Here is a 26,661-nt window from a genome sequence, read left to right as displayed (position 1 = left end):
ACTGCCTCCAAATATTCCTTCAAATGCTTATCTTTAACAATGTCTACCTCTTAAAACTACCACTGACTTAATATGATCTCCTTTTCTTCTAATGAACATGATATCCTTGAGTGATCCAAGTCCCTAACTCTTCCTGGAATTACTTTTTACAACTAGAGCAATACGAGAACCTCACAAATTTCTTACCCCAAATATTCTGCTCTGTTTCAACAAAAACTTGTTGAAAAGCCAAACTATCAAAAATTCAGACTAAAATCTAGGAAACAGATATATATATATATATATATATATATATATATATATATATACACACACACTAAATTTCTTTAAGATAAGTATGAAAGTGGCATAACAGCTCTCAAAATATAAATACAGGAAATGGTTTTGAGAAAAGGTTAAAAAGCTAACTCTTTAAGTTTTACAGTAAATGCTTTATAATATTTCTTCTAATTAGGAAAACTTTTTATTTGCTTTTGAAAATATACTCTACAAAAGCTTTAATTAAAGCATAAATATACTAGCATGAAAAAAGCTAAGACAATTAGAACAAATCAGCTGTGTCTATAAGTACTGATATTAGGTGGTGTGTGCAAGTAATGTAATTGGCTCATTAAAGGACACTTTTTGTTTTTTTAAGAGAATGTGAGATATCTGTTTTAAAAAAAATTGTTAATGTTGGAGATTGCAGTCATCTACAAAACTACAGAATCTGCATCCAAAAAGAACAATCTGTAAGCTTTTGGCCTAAAGGGGATGGTGATGTTAATAATTCCCTGCAAGCCAAGCTTCTTCCTGATAGCCAAATTTATGTTTGAACTGCTCATATTATGGATTTCTTACAAATAGCCTTTTTCTTTCTTTGCTTATTCCTCGGAGACCTAAAACAAGACTGCATTAAATCAAGAAAGAAGTTTCTTCTATAAAAGCAAGTGTGAGGGAAAATGTCTGAATAAAAAAGGTTACTCCCATGTGTTCAATCTGATAGTTAGTTGTACTTGCATACCCTCATTTGTCTTGTCCTGTTAAAATAAAAAGAACCTGAAGAAGCTTTCTGAAGAATCTTTTTGTGTTCAACCAAACATTATTTGTGAAATGGTCATGATGGAACACTATTTAAGTAGGTACATTATTACCACATATTCCCAACTGCTCACTGTGTAGGCTTGCTTCGGTTATTATTCAATAAACATTTATCCCTGGGAGGTTAGAAGACGTTCCACTTGTTTGAGCCTCATAGTACTTGGTTTTGATTCATAAATAGAGTATAACTATACCTTACACATTTCTTATACTGCTCTCAAAGAAACAATAAATTAATTGAAAGCTCCTCATTTTAAACATAGAACAGAGCCCTGCTCTATGTCAACACTATCTATACAAGGTTAAATAGCTACAAAGTACCTGTTTATTATGCCAACATGTTCAGAGAAAGATATATATTTTCTACCTGCAAACACAAAAGTCTCTGAGAATGTTGATTTCACCCATTGCTAACAAAATACTATTGAAAACATTCTTCTGCCATAATTATTTAGGAGTGAAAACTTTCAGCTCTCTTATGTATTCCCAAATCATTTTTTTTCAAATATGACAACAACAATAAAACCTCTTTTTCAAAAGGCCAACAACTGCTAATTGTTAGACCATTAATACTAAGGTTACCAAGCATTTATTCAAGATAGCAAAAGTTTAAACATGACCACACTAACTATAAACTTGGCTCAAAGTACCAGTGATCTCATATCAGCCTGTAGGCACTGCAGGGGAAGAAAGGAGAAGAGAAAAACTAAACACCACAGCTCCAAATGTAGTAAACCAGATTCTTTTCTTGACAAGACTCTTTTATACAAAAAACTCAAAAAAACCTTAATTCCTAGATACAGTGAATAGTTTTCTTGTGGAGAAATCAGTATGTTTGTCTTTCACAAGTGTTATTTAAAAATTGCTAGAATAAAAGAGTGAAGCAGACTGCTAAAACCAGGGATGTTTTATGACCTTAAGCTAGGATATTGATGGGTATTTATGAGAATAACACATATAAGTTAACATCAGTACTGAAAACTGTAATATTAATAGAGCTACCACTGTAAGAAGAACTAAGATGTTCTTCCTTATTTTATCCTAAAGCACAGAATATTGACTCCATTAATAATCTTTATCCGAGATCAACTTTATAAAATGAACACTTTATGAAAATATAATATAAAGTTTTAGTACTTCTCAAGCATGAATTTTTACAAAGTAGGTGCTATGTGTAGGAAATTGCACAAGGCACTGAAGTCAAAATGATCAGTACTCCTCACACCCTTTAGAATGGCTACTAGCAAAAATACCAGACAAACAGAAAATAACAAGTGTTGGCAAGGATGTAAAGAAATCAGAACCCTTGTGTACTGTTGGTGGGAATGTAAAATGGTTTAGCACTATGGAAAATAGTATGGCAGTTCTTCAAAAAATTAAGAGTAGAATTACCTTATGACCCAGCAATCCTACTTGTGGGTATATACCCAAAGAACTGAAAGCAGGATCTCAAAGAGATATTTACACACTCATGTTCCTAACAGCATTATTCGCAATAGCAACCCAAGTGTCCACTGATGGACGAATGGATAAACAAAATGTGGTACATAAATACAATGGAATATTATTCAGTCTTAAAAAAGAAGGAAACTCTTGACACATAACATGGATAAACCTTGAGGACATTATGCTAAGTGAAATAATCCAGTCACAAAAAGACAACTACTGTATGATACTACTACTTACATGAGGTATCTACAGTAGTCAAAATCATAGAAACAGAAAGTAGAATCATGGCTGCCAGGAACCTGGGAGGAAGGGAAAGTGGGGAGCTGTTTAATGGGTGTAGACATTCAATTTTGCAAGATGAAAATGTTCTGGAGATTGGTTATACAACACGAATATACTTTACTGATGTGTACATTTAAAAGGGTTAGGATGGTAAATTTTATGTTCTCTGTGTTTTACCACATTTAAAAATTTTTTTTTAAAAATTAAAAAGTGAATTCTAAGGGAAGGGGGCCAAAATTATGTCAATACTTTGCATATGACAGTGCTCAGTATATAGTTAATAAGTCAATTAACTTCTTGATGATATGCTGAAATAAGGTCCAGAAGTTTTGCACTGCTCCCTCAGAGGAAAGCAGGGGTTCCTTGTTTGCGTCAAAAGGAGCCTTAAAGTTCATTTCTTATACTCAAAAATAAAAAGCCCACTCCCTCCCCACCCACACCCCAACCCAGCACAAATGGCAAAGGGTCATTAATTGCCATTTGGAAAATTGTACCGCTCTGTGATATGGCAACCCCGACCCATTTGGGGCTTGGTCTACCTGTTACAAAGTTTTTATTTATTGTTGAACCCAAAGCTGCTTCCTAGTAACCTTCATTCATTATTTCTGGTTCTGCCTTTAGGAATTCTAGAAAGGACAGAAATAACCTAGTTCTTTCATATGAACACCTTTCAGTATAAAGGGGTTGGAGACAACGCCATAATACCATAGTCTCTAGTTTCTTTGCTAGCAAGTTCATTAGTCTGTTGCCCTGAAGGACAGGTAATAGGACCCATATAATTCCAAGTCATTTTCTCTTAAAATAGAGTTCAAAAAGCTCTATTAGAAGTTCAAAGGAATGCTAATTCATTTGAAATCACTTATAATTTTAGGTTTTCCTTCTATTTGAAAATGCAAGCCTTTAATCACCAACAGGGCTTTTCTTCTTGAATCACCAGCAGCCAGAACCTGAAACTCCATTTGGCTCTTCTGTCCTTCCTCCAAGTAGCTCCCAGACTTCTATAAATGCTGTTAGCAAAGTGCTTTAGCCCGAAGGTTGTGACAAAAGTATAGTATCTTATTAGTAGTCATTTATTTAATTTTCATTTGTGTTGGAGATTTTACCTGTTCAGCGCTTACACACAGTCTAAAGTCATTAAGACTTTTTTGTCACTGTGATGATTGGGCTCATTTGTGTAAATATAAACTGATACTATGTATTTGTTAGCAGCCCATCTAAATTACTGAAGCACTCTAACCAATTACTTACGTTTTCATCTCTGAGGAAATCTCCTGTATTTCAGTACTTGTGAAAATTTATTTCAGGAATTAAGGAAAGTAATTTAGGTAACATTATCATGTCTTCTAAATTATTCGGATAGACTATGCTCTCTAAACTATATTGATAGGCTATGCCATGCACTGAAATAATTGCTTATAAACTTTTTTGAAAAGTCTAGCTTCACGTACTTAATTGAAATTTTTATTAGCTTCTAAAAGGGTTGAAATTTACCTGAAAAGGGAAATGAAAATAAGTACAATAAATTAAATGTAATTAAATTTTCAACAAAGTATTGAGTAAATGAGCATCTACCTACCTTGCACTTACTAAGTGTTCAATAAATCTTAAATCAAAATGAGCAAAGATTTTTACTGTACCTTGTTTAGCATTTAAATTAAGTCATGTAATTAAGTTTGATATTTCTCAAAAATTTTCCAGTGAATTTTATTTAAAAGAAGAAAAACCTACATTAGGTACTTGAATGGCTACAACTACATTTCCATTTTGATTTTCCAGTACTATAAAAAAGTTCTGTTAATGTTCAGAAAGAGACAAGAAACTAATTTCCTTTTTGAAGCATCTGTGACCTTTCCCAAATCAAAATCCATCAGCTCCTTTCATTTTCAATCTAGAAAACAAGGTTCTTCTCTTCTGTTAGAATTCTTTCAACTACATGCAGATACACCAAAACATTTACATAGTATTAAGTTTTATTGGGATAGAGGGTAAAAAGAAGAATGATTTTTGGGTACTGCCAATCTCTTCTATAATACGTCATTAATGGAGTCTGAGACTAAACTTGCAAACAAAATGCCTTAGCACTTAAAAAAAAAAGCCTCAATATGATTTATTTAGAATTGAGATGCTGAAAAGAATGTTCTCTCATTTATGTAGCAAAACTTTGATTCTATTTTCTCTTGCGTAGAAAGCTATCTTTAACTCTCCCACTGTGGTGAATTTGGAAGTCCATAAAAGGCTCTCTGAGTTTCCTGATAATATGTAGAAGTGGTCTTTTCAGAATCACAAAATAAGTGAAAATAGCAGAGGTGTTAAAAATCTTAGCAAGCTTCAGAGTTTTTTGTTGAACAAGTAAAGCTAATGTCTGGCAATAATATTTACTCTCTTCCTTTTCACTGACATATACAATTGACAACCAATGGATGGGGGTTTTCTAAGAAATATCATCTCACAAAAACATAGATTCATCGAAGAATCTCTATACGAGACTTTGAAAGATTAAACTTCATAACATTAACATTAATGGAGATTGTTCTCATGTAAATGATCCCTTTAAAGTGAACCATTACAAAGGACTTGACTGAGATAGGGTTTATTGGCAAAGGCATTTTTGAGGAAGAATTGAGATTTGAAAAACTATACTAGAACTCATCACCTGCTATGCTAAGGAGTTGTAGATTGAATTCTGTTGGCTGTTGGGAGCCATTAAAGAAATATGAGCAACAGGGGTTGACATGAATACAACTGTTTTAGGCAAGTCACTCCCTCAACGTGGTAAAGGCCAGATGGAAGACTGAAAGCAGGGAGGCCAGCTGTATTACCACATTATAAGCCAGGGGCCAGCAATATTTCTGTAGAGGACCAGATAGTAAATATTTTAGGCTTTATAGGCCACATGGTCTTGATCACAACTACTCAACTCTGCCCTTGTGGTGTAAAAGCAGCAACAGACAAAATGTAAACAAATGAGTGTGGCTGTGTTCTATTAAAACTTTTGCCAACCTAAAGAATGTCGCTAGCCACCCATTCTACAAGGATTGAGTCATTAGCCACTGCAGTCGCTGACCTTCAACACAGCCTGAAAGGAATTCAGGGTGGAGATCAGGAATGAGGTACTCTGTGCTCTGGGAAAACTGGCAAAACAGGCCTTCAAATAGTTAGATATTTTCAGGAGAATATTTTATGAACCGAATTTCTTGCATCTTTCCATACTCAGAAAAGCACTAAAATCATTAACTAAGATATCTGTGCTTCATAACTAGCAGCAAGCTTCTACTGGGATGTGCGTTTGATTGCACGTACCCCTTTGCCAAAACCACATATGTGCCGACCTCTACCCTTACCTCTTCGGAGCAGTTCCTCAGAGCTATCTGAGAAGCTGTCTCCCGGGCTACAGTCCTCAGTAAGTCCTCAAATAAAATTGAAACTCATAGCTCTCACGTTGTGTTTTTATTTCAGTCAACACTTTCAGAAACAAGTGTCAGGATGGATTTAGTCTGTAGGCTGTAGTTTGCCAATCTCTGTTCTAAGTAAAAAATAAAAACTAGAACTTGGCAAGTACAGTGACAATGAAGATGTAAAGAAATCGATCTTAAAGATTTAAGTGGAAGATCTGGTAGGTTTTGGTGACTGACTAGATGTAGAGGTAGATATTAGAGAAATAAAGAGTCTAGGATGACTTCCAAATTTGTAGCTTGGGCATCTAGGTGGGTGAGGACATGGTTGCTGAGAGAGAGAACCTAGGATGGGGAGTAAGTTTGGTAAGAACAGTGACAATTTCTGTCTTGGACATGTTGAACTTCAAGTTCCTGTGGGACATCTAATTGAGACAATTTTAAAGTGTGGGGGATATGATAAAGCAGAAAGGGTAAAGTATAGCATGTTTTTCCACCTCCACACCTCATCAGTCACCATGTCCTGTCAGTTGCTCCTGAAAGAACTCTCAAGTTCCTTTGCTACTCCCCACTCCCAATGCCTTGGTTAGCCCTTTATGACGGGGGCTACTGCAATGGTCTCAGAATTGGCTCCCAGGCATCAAGCCTTGGGCCCTCTATTACACTGTCTACACTACGGCCAAAGGAACCATTCTCCAACATAAATCTGATCACGGCACTCCCTTGCTTAGAACTCCTCAACAGCTCCCCAACAATGCATGAGCCTTTTTAGGATCTGACTCCTGTCTACTTGTTGACAAATAGTAACAAGCAGTTAAAGTAGCTCTCTGTTGCTTTATATAGCACACACCATTACCTGCAGCTGAAAAAACCTGCTCCACAGAAAGACTTACAAAAATTATGCCAAAAACATGAACAACTCTATATAGATGATGAAAACTTTTTCTTTTTTAACCTGTTTTTGTTTTCTAAAATGTCTTAAATTAGTATATTACTTTTTTTTTTTTTAATGAGAAGGGAGAGAAAGTTAAAACACCTACAAGAGCAACAACAAATGCCCTTTGCTGCCAACTCCTTCTGCTCAGTGCTTGTGACTGCTCTATCTTTGCATCTATTATCCCGTGAGGACGGTGCTCTGGGGCAGTGGAGTCATTCCTGCCCTGCCCGGCTGCTGCTGCTCGTCCTCCTGAACACCCTGCAGAGTTTAGTTCTCCGCCTGGCACACTCAGCTACTTGTTCCTACTACACTGACTCCCAGGCCCTGCCCTCGGAGAGGGCAGGCCTGAAGGGCTGTGTCCCTGGCAGGGAGCTCATCTGCAGTAGTTTTCTCCCCAGAAGAGTCCTTTGAGATTAGGTCTGAGAAAATCTGTAATTTGCAGTCTTCTGGCCACAGATGGCCCTGCTCAGGCAGTTACCAGGCCCCTTACAAGCAGTGTCAGGATTCTTCTTTGTTCTATCTCCTTTGGGCACTCAATCAGTTGCCAGTTCTTCTTTCACAATCAACTCCCCCCCGCACCCCCATCTTTTCCTTTCTATGTTCTTTTCAAGTTCTTTAATCTTTCCCTGTGTAACTGCCCCAGATTCCTAACTGATCTTTTTGCCTCCAGTCTTCCACTGCTGTAATCCATCTTATAAATGCAGCACTTAGAAACCTTAAATAACCCTCCAAAGAAAGCTGAAACAGTCTGCCTCAGACTCCACTCCAGCCCAACACTTCTTTCCCCAGTATTTGCCTGTGGAGATAGTTGGGCCTCTCCCAGTTCCCTCACCAGACCTTGTGTTGTCCTGCTGTCAGGTACTTTCTCAAATCCCCTCCAAAAAGGAATGACCTCTTTCTACCTGTCTTTATCCTACTCAGTTTTTATGGCCCAGCTAAATGCTACCTACTCTGTTAAGCTCTCCTTGTTCACAAAAGTCAACTTGAATTCTTTCAACACTGCCTATACGATAATACTTAACTCCCCAACTTCTGTCCCCTACCCCAGTATACTGCCTTTTACTAAAGCTATTTTACCCTCATTTTCTTCAGTCTTGGAATCTTCAGAGGCCAACATAGTTCAATGTACAGTAGATGAATACTGAATGAATGTTTCTTCTCAACAAATGTTTCAAGGACCAAGAATTTGTCTTCACATCTCTAACCTCTGTACATCTAATTAAGGACCTAATGAAATTTCTTAATAGATACAAGTACTTCACTTATTCACTCATTCAACAAATGTTTCCTGAGCACCTAGTATATGTCAGGCACAGACGTTAGGAGTTCACACTGAATTGAAATTATGAAAATGGTCTTTGACATAAGATCTGTCCCTGACACAGATCTCCTAAAACCTTGTGATTTCCTGAATGATGGGGGTGAGAGAAGTGTCTTATACAGAGCTCCTAAATTCCTTGGAATTTCCTGGGTGATAGGAGTATCTTTTGTTCTTTTGTTCTAATGAGGCAACTGTTGGTGGGCTAACTGGATAGTTTCAGGATGGAGACTGGCATCAGAAAGGTCAAACTGTGATTAGAAGCTTGGTACTTTCAGCCTCACCCTCCATCCTCTGGGGAGGGAGGAGGGGCTGGAGATTGAGTTAATAATCAATCATGCCTATGTAATGAAGCCTCCATGAAAATCCCTAAACTACGGGTTTTGGAGAGCTTCCAGGTGGGTGAAAGCATCTATGTGCTGGGAAGGTGGTGGAGTCTAAACTCCATGGGCACAGAGGCTCCTGTGCTCGGGACCCTTCCAGATCTCATGCTATGTGCCTCTTCATCTGGTAGTTCACCTGTATCCTTTAAAGAATCCTTTATAATAAACTGGTAAACAAAATTGTTACCCTGAGTTCTGTGAGCTGTTATGGCAAACTACTGAACATGAGAAAGGGGATGTGGGAGCCCCAGATTTGTAGCCAAGTTGGACAGACAGAAGTGTGGGTTAAGCTGGGAACCCACAACTTGCGATTATAGTCTGAAGTGGGGGGACAATCTTGTGGAACTTTAGCGTAAAAAGACTATAGTATAAGAAAATATGTGATTGGGCAGGGAATGGAAGCTGAGGAGTAAGCATGTATGAAACCTGTACGGTGTGTGCTAACTCTGTGTAGTAAGTATCAGAACTGAATTAAATTGTAGGACACCCAGTTAGTGTTGGTGAAGAATTGCTTACTGTGGAAAACCCACACATTTGGTGTCAGACGTGTTGTGAGAAATAGTTTTTTCTTTTAAGGTGCCACCTCGCATTGTTTTGAAAGATTCTTTTCCTGTCAAAGAAGAGAGAGACCAGACAGCTTCTCAGTTCTTCCTGAGTCAAGTTTTCATAATATGAATCATTATTTTTCATAAGTACCCTAGGCATGTGTGACCACATCAAATCTGAGTATGAAAATCATTCTAAATCCAAACAAAGTATTGTATAAATTTGGCTAATTTAGATTAGCATACTTCTGTTCCTTCTCTCTGATGCAAAAAATCAAGAGCTTACTAAGTTATTCTAAGATTCAAAGTTATAAATTTCAGCTTTAATACTTAGGGGGAAATGGACTTTCCAGAACACTTGTAAGTTAAGAGGCAGAGGACACCTGTGTATTAACTCTGCTTTCTCCCTCTGGATGAGAAAATGTCCTTGCTGATGCAGAGTTTGGTTCAAGAACCAGGAGTCTGGTCATTATAAACATTCCCTTAAAAGCAAGTCCATAGATTGTTAGTTCAAGTTCTTCTGGAATAGTGATGAAAATGGAATAGTTCCCAGATTGTTAGTTCTTTTAGAAGAGTGAATCTAAAAGGGTAGTGACATAGCAATAAATGAACTTTTCCTGATTCAGGGACCCTGTCTCGCATGTATATTGTTATTAGCAACTGCTGATCCCTACTGTGGGCTAAGAGAAGCTTTGCTGAGATATGCTGCATCTGCTTTTGCCCTGACCTTACTTCTGATAAAATACTGGATCTTTGGTTAATTTAATTGGGAACTTAAGCTAAAAAGCACACATGTATGTATATATGTTATCCTCCTGTCAATCTACAACCCACCCAAAACACTGTACTTAACTTAGAGAAAAGCTAAAACAGCAAAGGCAGTCTAATTGCTTGGATTAAATAAGTAATGTTACTTGTATTACTCAGGAATATATCAATTACGTGATCTATACTAATTGTGGAGAATGCTCATTTGACTAACTGAAGAGAGTCACTCTTAAGTAGGGAGCACTCCTGCCCAGGAAACAAAATGTAGATAATTCGTGAATCTCTAGGAAAAACATAGTGTTAGTAAGGTGCTTTATAAGAGATACTTCAACTTTTTAGAAATGATGCCTCAAAAGACAGAAAATGTTAAAAATGTCTTCCAAAGGAAATACTATTAAAAGTTTTCAACTTCAAAAATACTTTGAAAGGAAAAGAGTTTCTAAAACCAGCAACAACTACTTCAGATTTTATATTTTGGAACAAGTTCAGCAAAATTACACACTAAATAAGTTGTAAAGTTGTAAAACTAAATAAGAAAGATCCCTGGGAGTGGTGTTTGGTTTTTTTTTGTTTGCGTGTTTTTTTTAATGTCCAACATGGAAAAAAGAGTGGTAAAATGGATTTTGTTAAGCCTGGATTTCTTTCTTGTTGGCCTAAGGACAAGCCGTTTTGCTACAGAGTAAAAGATAAGACTAACACTAGGTGTTAAACACGACTTCACTGAAATCTTTTCTGGTTTCCTTATGAAAAAAAAGACTGATTAAAATCTTCTCCTGAGTTTTGAAACCACATTTGGCAGTTTAGTAGCCAAAGTAAGCAATGGAGTCACATTAAAAACTTATCAGTGCACAGTTCTTTTTAAAAGTTAACTAAAATAAAGTAAGCTATTGAAGATTTTAACATCTTTAAATCCCAGTTCAACAACCAAAAACGTAGTTACATATGATAAAGATTATAATAGTGCCATTTCACCTCAAAGGCATTAGAATTCCTTCCAGAAATAAAGTGAGCCTCTGATATGCCTTTTTTTATGCCAAAAAAAAAAAAATTAAATTACAAAAATTGTAAATCTTAAAAGCGAAACTTCATTCCAGAAGTGCAGAGGGAGACAAATTTTCCAAGGGTTTCTCATTTGTACCTGGAAAAGTCTTGAGCTTGAATGACTTGAGAACCACAATTACGTACACCCACAAATGGCCCACTGCAGACATGAGTATTAGTTTGTAATATTTGGTGGGTATGAAGTGGCAAGCACAAAAGCCATCCTTTTGAAACTTTTCCTGGTGTATGGAAAAACTTAGTTTCTCATTTATGTAAACCAGTCCTGTAACTCAGATAAATACAACTTTTTTAGAATATGAATATTACAGCAGCCTTGCTTTCCTCAGCTAAACTTAGAGCATTCAATGATGGGCACATTTTCTGGGCTCCACCTTCTGCAAACAAATTTAAAAGAACTGAAAAGCAACCAAAGCTTTACATCACAGAATAACAGATTTAGGAATGAAGACTGGAGAAACATTACAAACAGTACTGCTACCCTTTTGGGTGATTTAAACAGTAAGATTTATTGTCTCTTTCTAGTCTAAATTTTAAACCATGGATTTTGTCAAAGGTTAGTACTAACTCACATCAAATTAGGCTTGATGTGAATGGGCCAACTCACTCCTAACCACACACTAAGAGAATGATTTGCCTTTTTTTTTTTTTTTAAAGGTCATATGTCTGGGACCACAGCAAACAGTATTATTATTAAAGGGAAAACTCTGTGTGGTTCCAAGAATAGCAAAAACATCTTCACAGAGGAAACTCTTGATTAGCAATTGAATGAAAGTAAAAACATAGAACATATCACACAATGCACTGCAAAGCCACAGCAAACAATCTGTGCTATTTGTGCCTCACTGTTTCAGATTCACCTCTTTTCTCTTTCCTGTCCATTGTCTTCTAGAACCACCAAGGAACATTAGATTACTTCAAAAGTGTAGGAATTAAAAACACTTCGAAACAAAGTGGTACCTCAGCAATATTCCAACTTCATTGTAAGCCATTAGCTGAAGGTTCACCAGATTCAATTATTGTAAATGGATAAGAAGAATATACTCTCAGTTGAATACCTTAAATGTGATAATTAAATAATTAATTTGAATATAGTACTCAAATATCTGTTAAACGGGATGTAGGATATAATTTATAAACTAGATTGCTTAATTCAAGAAGAAAATAATGAAGTAATTTCTGTCTGTCTATTTTATCTATCATCAAAATTAAGCTGGCAAGTTTTAAATTTTTGCTTGGGTTTGATTGCCTACATCTCAACAGTACCAAGAATTAAGACAGGCTCACAAAGAAACAAGAGATGTAGAAGAAACATATATCAGGACAAAAAAAGTCTGTTCTCCTTAGGCAAGAATACAGTGGTCTCTAAAAAAAAAAGCAACAGGATATACTGTATAGCACAGGGAATTATAGTCATTATCTTGTAATAACCTATAATGGAATATAACCTGCAAAAATACTAAATCACTATGCTGTATACTTGAAACTAATATAATATTATAAATCAACTATACTTCAATAAATAAATAAATAAAAAATAAGAAGATATCCTATAAAACAAATCAGCAGAGAAGTCTGATTAATTTTGCTAGAGGCTATAATTCCATAGACGTTTAGAAGAAAAAATAAATTATTGAAAGACACTGGGTCTTTCATACAATGAAAATTATTAATATAAAATCTGTTATGCCAAAAATTTAACCATCAATTCGTGGCAAACTATTCCTTCTAATAGAAATGAATCCGCATTACCTATATTTAGCAAGATAACATCATAGAGAAATCTACAGCTATTTCCACTGCTAATTTACATAATGGAAAGTGGAAAAGTTTGCTGTTTCCAAATCCCAAGCCAAAGCATATAATTATCTTTGCCAAACATTCAGCAATCTACAGAGTCTGAATGCATAAGATATCCATAGCCAGGATTACAACTGTTTTATAAACAGGCATGTAATGGGAAGGAGGAACACAGATTTAGCCTATAATCCTCTAAAAATGTGATTTAGACTTCTACTTTACATAGAAAATTATCATTCATTTATTTAGTAACTTTTTGAAAAGTAAATTTTCCAACTATAATATTGGAAGATGATTACTATTTAAAGACACAATGTTAATACATACTGAAGAAGTTGAGTGGAAATACCCTATTGTTAGAAAAGTTTCTTCATTCTACTATTTATGTGCCTGAAAGAGTAGCTCTTTATTTATCAAAATAAATAAAATTACTTGTAAATCTAAAAACCATGCACATTTATTATAATGTTCTCCATTTCTGTTTTGTTAGTTCAGATTTTAAAAGAGTGTCTCTGCACTGTTTAGAGGGGGACATATGCAGGCTCCAGAAACCTTCAGTTGTTTTGGCCGGGGGAGCCAGGGGAACTCCCAGAATTGCAAATTCTTTTCCTGTTCTACAACTGAATCCAAGGACAATCTTTAGAAACAATTCTTGCTTTACCAAATATGAAGCCTGCTTTTGGAGATGGCTCAGGGGAAAGGATTAAGAGCTTAGGTGTACACAAGTCTTGAAGACTAAGCATAGTATAAGCATATGAATGGGAAACTTTTAGACCCTAGGTATACATATGTGTCCTTGGAGTTTAAAAAGAAACTTTAATTTCAATCAAAGCAAACAGCAGAAAATACAAGAAAGGACATACATCAGTAAAAATAAAGTTAAGATATAAATGCCTGGAAATCTCTCCACTTTCCTTTTGAATGTGTCACTGTACTGAGCATTACCTTTTGGCCAGACTGAGAAGAGTGATTATCATCTAGTCTAACTTAGAGTGAAAGGCGTTTCATAGAACTCCAGAAACCAAATTATAAACATGAGGTAAAACAAAGTATAAAATTATTCCAGACCTTTTGTAGGGTCCTAGCAAATTACATCAAAGTCCCCTTGGTTAGAAAAAAAAAAGTTCCTTTTGTGTTATGATGTGTAGAAGAATAGTGAGGTAGTACGAGGAAACATAATAGAGCTTTATAGAAGAGTTCATTTAAAGTTCGAGTAAGAAAAGAACAGAGGTTTGTTTCTGGTTACAAAAGTGACAGAAAAAAACTACTTATTACCCTTTTATGCAAACAGATGTAATTCAATAAATGTTTAAATTTTTCAAAGAAATAATTTGGTTTTACTTTCTTTAGAATTTGAATATTAATGATACAACATGACTTCCTTTAAAAAAGGCAAGCAATGGGGCTTCCCTGGTGGCGCAGTGGTTGGGGGTCCGCCTGCCGATGCAGGGGACACGGGTTCGTGCCCCGGTCCGGGAAGATTCCACATGCCGCGGAGTGGCTGGGCCCGTGAGCCACGGCCGCTGAGCCTGCGCGTCCGGAGCCTGTGCTCCGTGGCGGGAGAGGCCGCCGCGGTGAGAGGCCCGCGTACCGCAAAAAAAAAAAAAAAAAAAAAAAAAAAAAAAAAAAAAAAAAAAGGCAAGCAGCAAATTTTGAGGTTTCATTTGATGTGATTGATCAATAGCATAAAGGCTCCTATTGGCCTCAAAAATATGGTTAAGCTAATTTTATATTCAATCAGAAGTTATGGCAAATATATTCAAAAAAGATAAGCAAACAATACCTTGTGTATTCTGGATAAATGATGAATTTAAATTAGGCAAAGACTAATTTTGACTATATTCAGAGACAACATTTTCCTCCCACACTGTGTGGCAAAGATGATAATTAGCCTCTTAGTACAAAGCTCTGGGTGAAGGCCATAGGAAAGAAAGAATCAAAACTCTGAGGTTGTCACAGAGCTGACAACTTTCAAATATATCCAAGTCGTGAAGAACGTATGAACTGAAGCAAAAGCCTACAGAAAGCAATACAAACGGTTGTTCAACTTCAGAACTAGCCAAGTTGTGCTATCATTTAACACTGAAGGCCAAAACAATTCACCAACCCCTTTAATACCACTGAAAATACCTCTTAAGGCCACTTAAATTGCAGAAGGAATCATCTCAAAAGCACACATTGATCAACTGATAAATAAGAAAATCCACTTATGGCACATAGATGGAAGCATTTACTCCTCCCTTACTGCTATTGAAGGAATTCAAAGTATACTCTTCAAACTGAAGTAGTGTAAACAAAATATACAAAGAACTGTCTCTGAGCATCTTCAGAACGAAAGTGTGTCATCTATTTGGTTTGGTTTAAGTATGAGCTGATTTGAAAGCAGTGAGATGAACCTGGAGTTTCCAAATATCCAGAATTAAAGGAATACATACATAAATCTGTATAATACAAAATAATAATTCGCAAACACATAGGCTTACTCTATGCCAGGTAGTGTTCTAAGAGCTTTATATATATTAACTTATACCCTCCAACAAATCCAACAAAACAGTACTATTATAAGCTCACTTTACAAATAAAGCTGAGGTAATTACTTGCTCTAGATCTCATAGCTAGGTAGAACTACATAAGCAGTTGTCAAAGTATGGTTCGTAAACCCTGGAAAACCCATTTCAAAAGAGTCCACAACCTCAAAACTATTTTAGTAATAATATTAAGATGTGATTTTTCTCTTTTCAATGTTTTGACATTTGCACTGATGGTACAAAAGTAACTATAGGTAAAACTGCTGGAACCGTAACATGAATCAAGGCAGTGGCAGCACACTGTGCTAGAAGTCATTGTACTTGTCACTGCTGGGCACTCACAGCAAAGAAAAAAAATTTAACAACAGTTCCACTTATGAATATCCTTGATGAAACAGTAAAAATTATTAATTTTATGAAACTCCAACCCTTGAGCACAATATTTTATGTGATGAAACTGAAGTATGTATAAAGCACTTTCACTACATAAAGAAGTAGAGTTGTTTTGAGGAAAAACAACAAATGACGTGCAATCATTTGAATTGTAAGCTAAAACAGTCAGGTGTTTTTTTGTTTGTTTGGTTTTTATAATACACCACTTTTATTTGAACGAACAACTGACAAAGTGGTTATTCTGATCTGGGAAAAAAGCGATCTTCTCACTTCAAGGATAATGATTGAAAATGACAAATTTGTTGACAATGATAAAATATGAGTTTTCAAAGAAAAGAAACTGAATTTTAGAAAACTCAGAACCACACTACAACTACTCTGGGAGACTCTGGTGATCAGTGATGATATTAATGAATGTATTCCTTTTTTAATTGTATGCCAAACTGTATCAACATTTTGTAGATCTGCGTAACGCAGTGGATCAATACTTTCCAAATGGCCAATGCATAATATTACAAAATCATGCATGGGTAAAAGATCCATATAAAGTGCAAGAAAAACCAATGGATTTTAATGTATAACAGAATATGAAGGGCTTATTGGTTTCATATTACATTTAACCTGTAAGAAGTTAGTACTTGTTGAGTCTTGGTGAATTATCAAAGAAGAACAACCATAATTAACTGAAAAGGCTATTAAATACTCGTCTCTCCTCAAAGTACATATCTGTGTAAGAACATATTTTCCTCCTATAATTTAAACAAAACAACACAGTACATGCAACAGACTGAATGAAGAATCAGATATGGGAATCCAACTGCCTTCTATTGAGCCAGTCATTAAACAGATTTGCAAAAATGTAAAACAATTCCACTTTTCTAACTAAATGGCTTTTATTTAGGGAAAAAGGTTATTTTTTTCTAACACATGTGTTATTTATGTTAAAATATAATGAAGTTTATTATTATTTTAAATTTATATTAATAAATATTTTTAAAAATTTCTCTGTATTAATTTCCAGTAAGGTAAATACTGATAGATACAACCCCCCAAAACGAAAGCTCTTTGGGGTCCTCAATAATTTTTTAAGCATATAAAGGATTCTGAAACCAAAAAGTTGAGAACTGCTGCACAAAGCTATACTATCACTCTTCTATACATGTGAGTGTGCGTATATCCATGCACATGTCGGGGGATGGAGGGAAAACAATAGCCCTTGGCTGCTTCTATATTCACTACTAAACTTCTGGAGCTTTGTTTTGCTTGTGAAGTAGGATTCTCTACTTGCTTACTGGAAAGAGAACGTACTGACCACAAACATGAAGATAATCTTGGCAATTATAATTCTATAACTCAAGAAACTATTGTTAAGCATTAAAAAAAAAGTAGTATTCTGACTAAGCAGAACGTAGTAATAGTAGCTTAGAAAGCTATGAGGGTCAAATGACCCCCAAACCTATGTGAGCACTCCTGAATATCTGAAGAACACAAAATTAAATGTGTGATTCACAAACAGGCCATATTCATAATGTAAGGCAAACACTTACACAAGCAAAACATAATGTAATATACCACATGTTCAAATCGTACCCATCTTTGAAGATCCAGCTGAGATATAAGCTTCTTAAAATATGCCCTAAACACACAGCAGATGCTCAATAGATGTAAACAAAAAATAGATGAATAAACTGATTAAAATGATTCTCCTTCCTCAGACCTGCCATTGAAATTATTGTCAGGATATCTTCAGCAATCATGTATGTGGGCCTTATGTGTAGTTCTAATGGCATTTCATAGAGTTTTACACATACACACTCTTTTGTATATGTATACAAATAAAGTTACATATTTATCTCTTGATCCTAGTGGCATTCCAATACATCCCAAATTTCGCAAATTGAGGAAAACCAATTATAAGTTACAACCTCTTTCTATAGGAAAATTTTCTTCAATTCTAAATAAAACACAAATAAAATTGCAAATATGATCCATTTATGAGTCAGTAAGCACCCTGACGTTGAGCCAATAATTCTAAAGTTGGAAACTGACTGAATTTCCTGGACCCAACAAATAACTTCACAAAAAAAGAATGAAACATATGAGTCATAAAAGGTAAAAGGTGAGGCAACTTTTTAGAAAACCCAAATCAAGAAAAATCATTTTATAAGTCATATTAACAGCTTAATTATTCTTTTCTAATCAAATTTATTTTAAATAAACATAAAAATACTGAAAATCACACTTTCATTTTGCACAATCACTGGGATTATCATTTACATAATCATAGATTCAATATTCACTCATTCTTTAACAATGGCTGAATATTTATCATATACCAGATGGCCACTGGTAGAAGCTGTGACTAGTTCTTTAGGTGGCTTCCTGGCCTTTTGCTTGCTTGTACCCTTTTAATAACTATTTAGTGAGTGGAGGAAAAATAATGTGAACTTAATAGCTGCTTCCAGAAATTAACATGTTGCTGTAGACTGGTGAGTTGTTTAGAAGCTTTCAGAGGGAAGTACATGAAAAAGTACGTCAGATTCACATTCAAACTCAGTGAGACTACCTAGTTTTATCCGTTAAATGAGGAAACAGAATGACAGTTGGTGTGGATCTTCCAGATTTAAACTTACATGATTCTATTTAGGTGCTGTGAACATTTGGCATAGAAAGATTAAGTGAGACAGGAGATTATATGCTACTTAGTAGGAAAACAAAAGTAGTATAAATGACTCATCTAGCTATTTAAAAAAAATATACTATACATTATTCATGTTTTCTTAAATTAAGAAACTAAATAGTAAAATGAATAGTATTCAGAAAGAATCACTTGAAAAATTCTGAAAATATATTGGAGAATATCATTATAAGTACAAAGTTTCTTGAAAACAAAAAGAAAATATTATGACTGATGTAATTTTAATAAATGATTTACTAAATGCCTACCAGCTGATTTACTGAATGCCTTACCAACTCATCTCATCATATAACAATCTGGTAAAATAGGTATTTTTATTCCTATTTTAAAATAAAGAAACTGAGGCTGAGATAGATTAAATAATTCATCCAAAGACACTAAGCTAAATAATGGCACTACTGGTATTCCAATCTGGGTCTGGACTAAAAAGCAAAACTCTTTTTCTGACTACAAAGCAATACTCTTTCTACTATAACAACATAATGCATTTTGATTCCTACAAATGAGTCTCTTTTTTTTTTTTTTGCGGTACACGGGCCTCTCACTGTTGTGGCCTCTCCTGTTGCGGAGCACAGGCTCTGGATGCGCAGGCTCAGCGGCCATGGCTCACAGGCCCAGCCGCTCCGCGGCATGGGATCTTCCTGGACCGGGGCACGAACCCATGTCCCCTGAATCGGCAAGCAGACTCTCAACCACTGTGCCACCAGAGAAGCCCGAGTCTCTTTTTTATAGTCAAGTTTTAATTGCTAGTGGTAATGGGAAAAGGAACAACATGGAAAAACAAATCCCACAAAAGCATGGTAGAACAGTTTATGACATAGAATAAATTCTAGTAAAATGAGTTCTGGGGCAAGGTGAGATTCTAGATCAGATGGCTTCTTAGGCCCTTTCCAAGTCTCAAATTTAAGCAGTATTCTCAATTCACTGAAGCTTAAACAGGTTATCTAATCCATTTTCCCACTCATTACATAAATTTATAATTTATATACATGAATTGGAGATTAATCACAAATAATAAGTATATAACTGGAAGGAATAATACTGGAAAACTGCTAAGAAAAGGATCCAAAGACTTGCTTTCTTTTGACTTTCTATTTTCCTTCATTGAGTTTGTTTAAAAGAAAAATACTGAAAACTCAAAAGGCCATTTTAACCCTGGCTAATAATGCTTTCTTAAAGATGGGAAAAACCTGCTCCAAAGAAGAATATACTGATTTGATTTTTCATTTCCACATACTTTTTCTGTTCTTAGGGTGAGAGAACAAAATTGCCACACACACACACACACACACAATGTTCTGAAGAAAATTAAATAGGACAAGTCCAAGAAAATTTACCAATTAAAAATTTATTCTTGGATAATCAAGAGGAAACAAAGATTTCAAAGTATTATACAAGATAAAACTGAAAGGAAAGACACGAAGCTAATAGTTGTCTTACATTTTGACCTACTGCAAATAATCAAGTAGTAAGAAACAAAGTTAAAATAACTATTAACTTATTAATTGAAATAACTAATGAAGTAGAAAGTCAGAACTTACTACTCAGTCTTTTAGTTTTTGAGAAATAGGATCATTTCCAAAAATCTGATCAGTCAAAGAAATTTATAAGCTAACAGGTATAATTTAAACATTAAAATGCAAGTCTAAGGTGCCATCAAAAATATTGGGGTCATTTATAGAACATTCCAAAAAACCACAGCAGGATACATATCCGTTTCAAGTTCACATTGAACATGCAGCAAGATAAGCCATATCCTGGGCTAAAAAACAAGTCTTAATACAAGTAAAATAACTGTAATCTTACAGAATATGTCCTCTAACCACAAGGAAATCAATTTAGACATCAGTAACAGAAAAATATCTGGAAAATTCCCACATATTTGGAAAATAAACAGCACACTTCTAAATGACCCACAGGTCAAAGAAGAAGCCACAAGGGAAATTAGGAAGCTTTAGAACTGAATGAAATTGAAAACACAATTGTATCAGTCCAGGTTTAACCAGAGAAACAGAACTCAAAGAATTTCTTCTTCAGGGAGGCCTCAGCTCTGCTCCTCAGCCTTTCAACTGATTGAATTAGATCCCTAGATTATCTTGGATAACCTCCTTTACTTTAAGTCACTGATTATGGACTTTAATCATATCTATAGAATACCTTCAAGACAGCAGAAGCAAGAGGAATTACAATCCTGCATCCTCTGGAATGAAAACCACGTTCACAGAAAGATAGACAAAGTAAAAAGGCAGAGGACTATGTACCAGATGAAGGAACAAGATAAAATCCAGAAAAACAACTAAATGAAGTGGAGATAGGCAACCTTCCAGAAAAAGAATTCAGAATAATGATAGTGAAGATGATCCAGGACCTCGGAAAAAGAATAGAGGCAAAGATGTAGAAGATGCAAGAAACGTTTTAAAAAGACCTAGAAGGGGCTTCCCTGGCGGTGCAGTGGTTGAGGGTCCGCCTGCCGATGCAGGGGACACAGGTTCGTGCCATGGTCCAGGAATATCCTACATGCCGCAGAGTGGCTAGGGCCATGAACCATGGCCGCTGAGCCTGCGCGTCCGGAGTCTGTGCTCCGCAACGGGAGAGGCCACAACGGTGAGAAGCCTGCACACCGCAAAAAAAAAAAGACTTAGAAGAATTAAAGAACAAACACCTAGCAGAATTAAAGAACGAACAGAGAGAGATGAACAATACAATAACTGAAATGAAAAATACTCTAGAAGGAATCAATAGCAGAATAACTAAGGCAGGAGAACAGATAAGTGACCTGGAAGACAAAATGGTGGAATTCAGTGCCACAGAACAGAATAAAGAAAAAAGAATGAAAAGAAATGAAGACAGCTTAAGAGACCTCTGGGACAACATTAAACACACCAATATTCCCATTATAGGGGTCACAGAAGGAGAAGAGAGAGAGAAAGGACCTGAGAAAATATCTGAAGAGATTATAGTCGAAAAGGTCCCAAACAATGGAAAGGAAATAACCACCCAAGTCCAGGAAGTGCATAGAGTTCCAGGCAGGATAAACCCAAGGAGAAACATACCGAGACACATGGTAATCAAACTGACAAAAATTAAAAACAAAGAAAAATTATTAAAAGCAACAAGGGAAAAATGACAAATAACATACAACGGAACCCTCATAAGGTTAACAGCTGATTTCTCAGCAGAAATTCTACAAGCCACAAGGGAGTGGCATGATATATTTAAAGTGATGAAAGGGAAGAACCTACAATCAAGATTACTCTACCTGGCAAGGATCTCATTGATTCGACAGAGAAATCAAAACCTTTACAGACAAGCAAAAGCTATGAGAATTCAGCACCACAAAACCAGCTCTACAACAAATGCTAAAGGAACTTCTCTAAGTGGGAAACACAAGAGAAGAAAATGACCTACAAAACCAACCCAAAACAATTATGAAAATGGTAATAGGAACATACATATTGATAATTACCTTAAATGTGAATGGATTAAATGCTCCAACCAAAAGACACAGGCTCACTGAATGGATACAAAAACAAGACCCATATATATGCTGTCTACAAGAGACCCACTTCAGACCTAGGGACACATACAGACTGAAAGTAAGGGGACAGAAAAAGATATTCCATGCAAATGGAAATCAAAAGAAAGCTGGAGTAGCAATACTCATATCAGATAAAATAGACTTTAAAATAAAGAATGTTACAAGCGACAAGGATGGACACTACATAATGATCAAGAGATCAATCCAAGAAGAAGATATAACAATTATAATGTATATATGCACCCAACATAGGAGCACCTCAATACATAAGGCAAATGCTAAGAGCTATAAAAGAGGAAATCGACAGTAACACAATAATAGTGCGGGACTTTAACACCTCACTTACACCAATGGAGAGATCATCCAGACAGAAAATTAATAAGGAAACAGAAGCTTTAAATGACACAATAGACCAGATAGATTTAATTGATACTTATAGGACATTCCATTCAAAAACAGCAGATTACACTTTCTTCTCAAGTGCACACAGAACATTCTCTAGGATAGATCACATCTTGGGTCACAAATCAAGCCTCAGTAAATTTAAGAAAATTGAAATCATACCAAGCATCTTCTCTGACCACAACACTATGAGATTAGAAAGAAATAACAGGGAAAAAAACACAAAAAACACAAACACATGGAGGCTAAACAATATGTTACTAAATAATTAGGAGATCACTGAAGAAATCAAAGAGGAAATCAAAAAATACCTAGAGACAAATGACAATGAAAACAGGATGATCCAAAACCTATGGGATGCAGCAAAACCAGTTCTAAGAGGGAATTTTATAGCAATACAATCCTACCTCAAGAAACAAGAAAAATCTCAAATAAACAATCTACACCTTACACCTAAAGGAACTAGAGAAAGAAGAACAAACAAAACCCAAAGTTAGTAGAAGGAAAGAAATCATAAAGATCAGATGGAAGTAAATGAAAGAAAAACAAAGAAAACAATAGCAAAGATCAATAAAATTAAAGGCTGGTTCATTGAGAAGATAAACAAAATTGATAAACCATTAGCCAGACTCATCAAGAAAATGAGGGAGAGGACTCAAATCAATAAAATTAGAAATGAAAAAGAAAAAGTTACAACGGACACCGGAGAAACACAAAGCATCCTAAGAGACTACTACAAGCAACTCTATGACAATAAAATGGACAACCTGGAAGAAATGGACAAATTCTTAGAAAGGTATAACCTTCCAAGACTGAACCAGGAAGAAATAGAAAATATCAATAGACCAATAACAAGTAATGAAATTGAAACTGTGATTAAAAATTTTCCAACAAACAAAAGTCCAGGACCAGATGGCTTCACAGGTGAATTCTATCAAACGTTTAGAGAAGAGCTAACATCCATCCTTTTCAAACTCTTCCAAAAAATTGCAGAGGAAGGAGCACTACCCAACTCATTCTATGAGGCCACTATCACCCTGACACCAAAACAAGACAAAGATACTATAAAGAGAGAAAATTACAGACCAATATCACTGATGAATATAGAGGCAAAAATCCTCAACAAAACAGCAAACAGCATCCAACAACACATTAAAAGGATCATACACCATGATTAAGTGGGATTTATCCCAGGGGTGCAAGGATTCTTCAATATATGCAAATCAATCAATGTGATACACCATATTAACAAACTGAAGAATAAAAACTATATGATCATCTCAATAGATGCAGCAAAAGCTTTTCACAAAATTCAATACCCATTTATGATAAAAACTCTCCAGAAAATGGGCATAGAGGGAACCTACCTCAACATAATAAAGGCCATATACGACAAACGCACAGCAAACATCCTTCTTAATGGTGGAAAACTGAAAGCATTTCCTCTAAGATCAGGAACAAGACAAGGATGTCCACTCTCACCACTATTATTCAACATAGTTTTGGAAGTCCTGCCACGGCAATCAGAGAAGAAAAAGAAATAAAAGGAATACAAATTGGAAAAGAGGAAGTAAAACTGTTACTGTTTGCAGATGACATGATACCATACATAGATAATCCTAAAGATGCCACCAGCAACCTACTAGAGCTAATCAATGAATTTGGTAAAGTTGCAAGATACAAAATTCATGCACAGAAATCTCTTGCATTCCTTTATACTAACAACGAAAGATCAGAAAGAGAAATTAAGGAAACAATCCCATTCACCATTGCAACAAAAAGAATAAAATACCTAGGAATAAACCTACCTAAGGAGGTAAAAGACCTGTACTCAGAAAACTGTAAGACACTGATAAAAGAAATCAAAGATGACACAAACAGATGGATAGATATACCATGTTCTTGGACTGGAAGAATCAATATTGTGAAAATGACTATACTACCCAAAACAATCTACAGATTCAATGCAAACCCTATCAAATTACCAATGGCGTTTTTTTACAGAACTAGAACAAAAAAATCTTAAAATTTGTATGGAGACACAAAAGACCCAGAATAGCCAGAGCAGTCTTGAGGGGAAAAAAGGGAGCTGGAGGAATCAGACTCCCTGACTTCAGACTATACTACAAAGGTACAGTTATCAAGACAATATGGTATTGGCACAAAAACAGAAACAGAGATCAATGGAACAGGATAGAAAGCCCAGAGATAAACCCACACACATATGGTCAACTAATCTATGACAAAGGAGGCAATGATATACAATGGAGAAAAGAAAGCCTCTTCAATAAGTGGTTCTGGGAAAACTGAACAGCTACATGTAAAAGAATGAAATTAGAACACTCCCTAACACCATACACAAAAATAAACTCAAAATGGATTAGAGACCTAAATTTAAGACCGGACACTATAAAACTCTTAGAGGAAAACATAGGAAGAACACTCTTTGACATAAATCACAGCAAGATCTTTTTTGACTCTCCTCCTAGTGATATGGAAATAAAAACAAAAATAAACAAATGGGACCTAATGAAAGTTAAAAGCTTTTGCACAGCAAGGAAGCTATAAACAAGACGAAAAGACAACCCTTAGAATGGGAGAAAATATTTGCAAATGAATCAATGGAGAAAGGATTAATCTCCAAAATATAAAAACAGATCATGTAGCTCAATATCAAAAAAACAAACAACACAATCAAAAAATGGGCAGAAGACCTAAATAGACATTTCTCCAAAGAAGACATACAGAAGCCAAGTTGCACATGAAAAGCTGCTCAACATCACAAATTATTAGAGAAATGCCAACCAAAACTATAATGAGGTATTACCTCACACTGGTTAGAATGGGCACCATCACAAAATCTACAAACAATAAATGCTGGAGAGGGTGTGGCGAAAAGGGAACCCTCTTGCACTGTTGGTGGGAATGTAAATTGATACAGCCACTATGGAGAACAGATGGAGGTTCCTTTAAAAATTAAAAATAGAACTACCATATGACCCAGCAATCCCACTACTGGGCATATACCCAGAGAAAACCATAATTCAAAAAGACACATGCACCCCAATGTTCATTGTGGCACTACTTACAGGTCATGGAAGCAACCTAAATGTCCACTGACAGATGAATGGATAAAGAAGATATGGTACATATATACCATGGAATATTACTCAGCCATAAAAAGGAATGAAATTGGGTCATTTGTAGAGATGTGGACCTAGAGACTGTCATACCAAATGAAGTAAGTCAGAAAGAGAAAAACAAATACTGTATATTATTGCATCTATCTAGAAAAATGGAATAGATGAACCAGTTTGCAAGGCAGAAATAGAGACACAGATGTAGATAACAAACATATGGACACCAAGGGGGGAAAGCGGGGTGGGGTGGGGGTGGTGGGGGTGTGATGAGTTGGGAGATTGGGATTGACATATATACACTAACATGTATAAAATAGATAACTAATAAGAACCTGCTGTATAAAAAATAAAATAAAATTCAAAAGATTACCTTCACAGCAACACCAATATTACTGTTTGAATAAACATCTAGGGTCTATAGCCTAGCCAAGTTGATAGCTGATGAAACTGGCTGTCATAACATGTTAAAATTGGTAAGATGAAGATAAAGCAGTGTTTAGAGGGAACTTTAGAGCTTTAAGTGCTTATATTAGAAAAGAAATTCCAAAATCAACTATCTAAGCTTCCAGAATAAGAAGCTAAAAAACAAAACAACAAAGAACAGAAAAGAAGAAGAAAAAGGAGAAGAGAAGAATGACGAGATTAAATAGAAAGTAAGTAGAAAGAAGGAAACGGGAGGACTACTTGATTTCAAGACTATTATATATTATAGATCATGTAAATAGATATCTCAAAGACTTTTAATGACATATGTTGTGCCAATTTGGAAAATTCTCAGCTCCAACTTCTCCTTGCTTACCATGCTCCAGATACAACGTTCATAGAAGTTGAAAGCTGGATGTACCCTTGAAGGTAGAAGGCAGTTCAATCCCTTCGTTTTCAAGAAAAGAATACCCAAGGTGAAAGAGCTGGGAAAAAGTTGTGCAAGGACTAGCATGCTGGTTTCCAA

At 35.5% G+C, this 26,661-nt stretch overlaps 1 protein-coding gene across 11 annotated transcripts in view; it reads right to left on the bottom strand.

The window, feature by feature from the left end:
* Window positions 1-26,661, bottom strand: part of CWC27 (CWC27 spliceosome associated cyclophilin) — a 246,698-nt gene that overhangs the window by 159,575 nt on the left and 60,462 nt on the right. For 8 of the 11 annotated variants that reach the window (XR_012330708.1, XR_012330707.1, XR_012330709.1 and 5 more), the window contains one exon: window positions 23,940-24,083. The exons of 2 other annotated variants lie outside the window; for them this stretch is intronic. Coding sequence is in view for 2 of the 9 variants with exons in the window: in XM_073802154.1 (XP_073658255.1) it covers window positions 23,940-24,083 (144 nt within the window). In the remaining 7 variants the exon portion in view is untranslated. Of the gene's footprint in view, window positions 1-2,766; window positions 2,829-23,939; window positions 24,084-26,661 lie in introns of all 11 variants that reach the window. One more of the 11 variants, XR_012330713.1, reaches the window with a different exon arrangement.

This window comes from Tursiops truncatus, chromosome 3 (genome assembly GCF_011762595.2).
Source record: "Tursiops truncatus isolate mTurTru1 chromosome 3, mTurTru1.mat.Y, whole genome shotgun sequence".
NCBI lineage: Eukaryota > Metazoa > Chordata > Mammalia > Artiodactyla > Delphinidae > Tursiops > Tursiops truncatus.
This window is presented reverse-complemented; position numbering and strand designations above follow the sequence as displayed.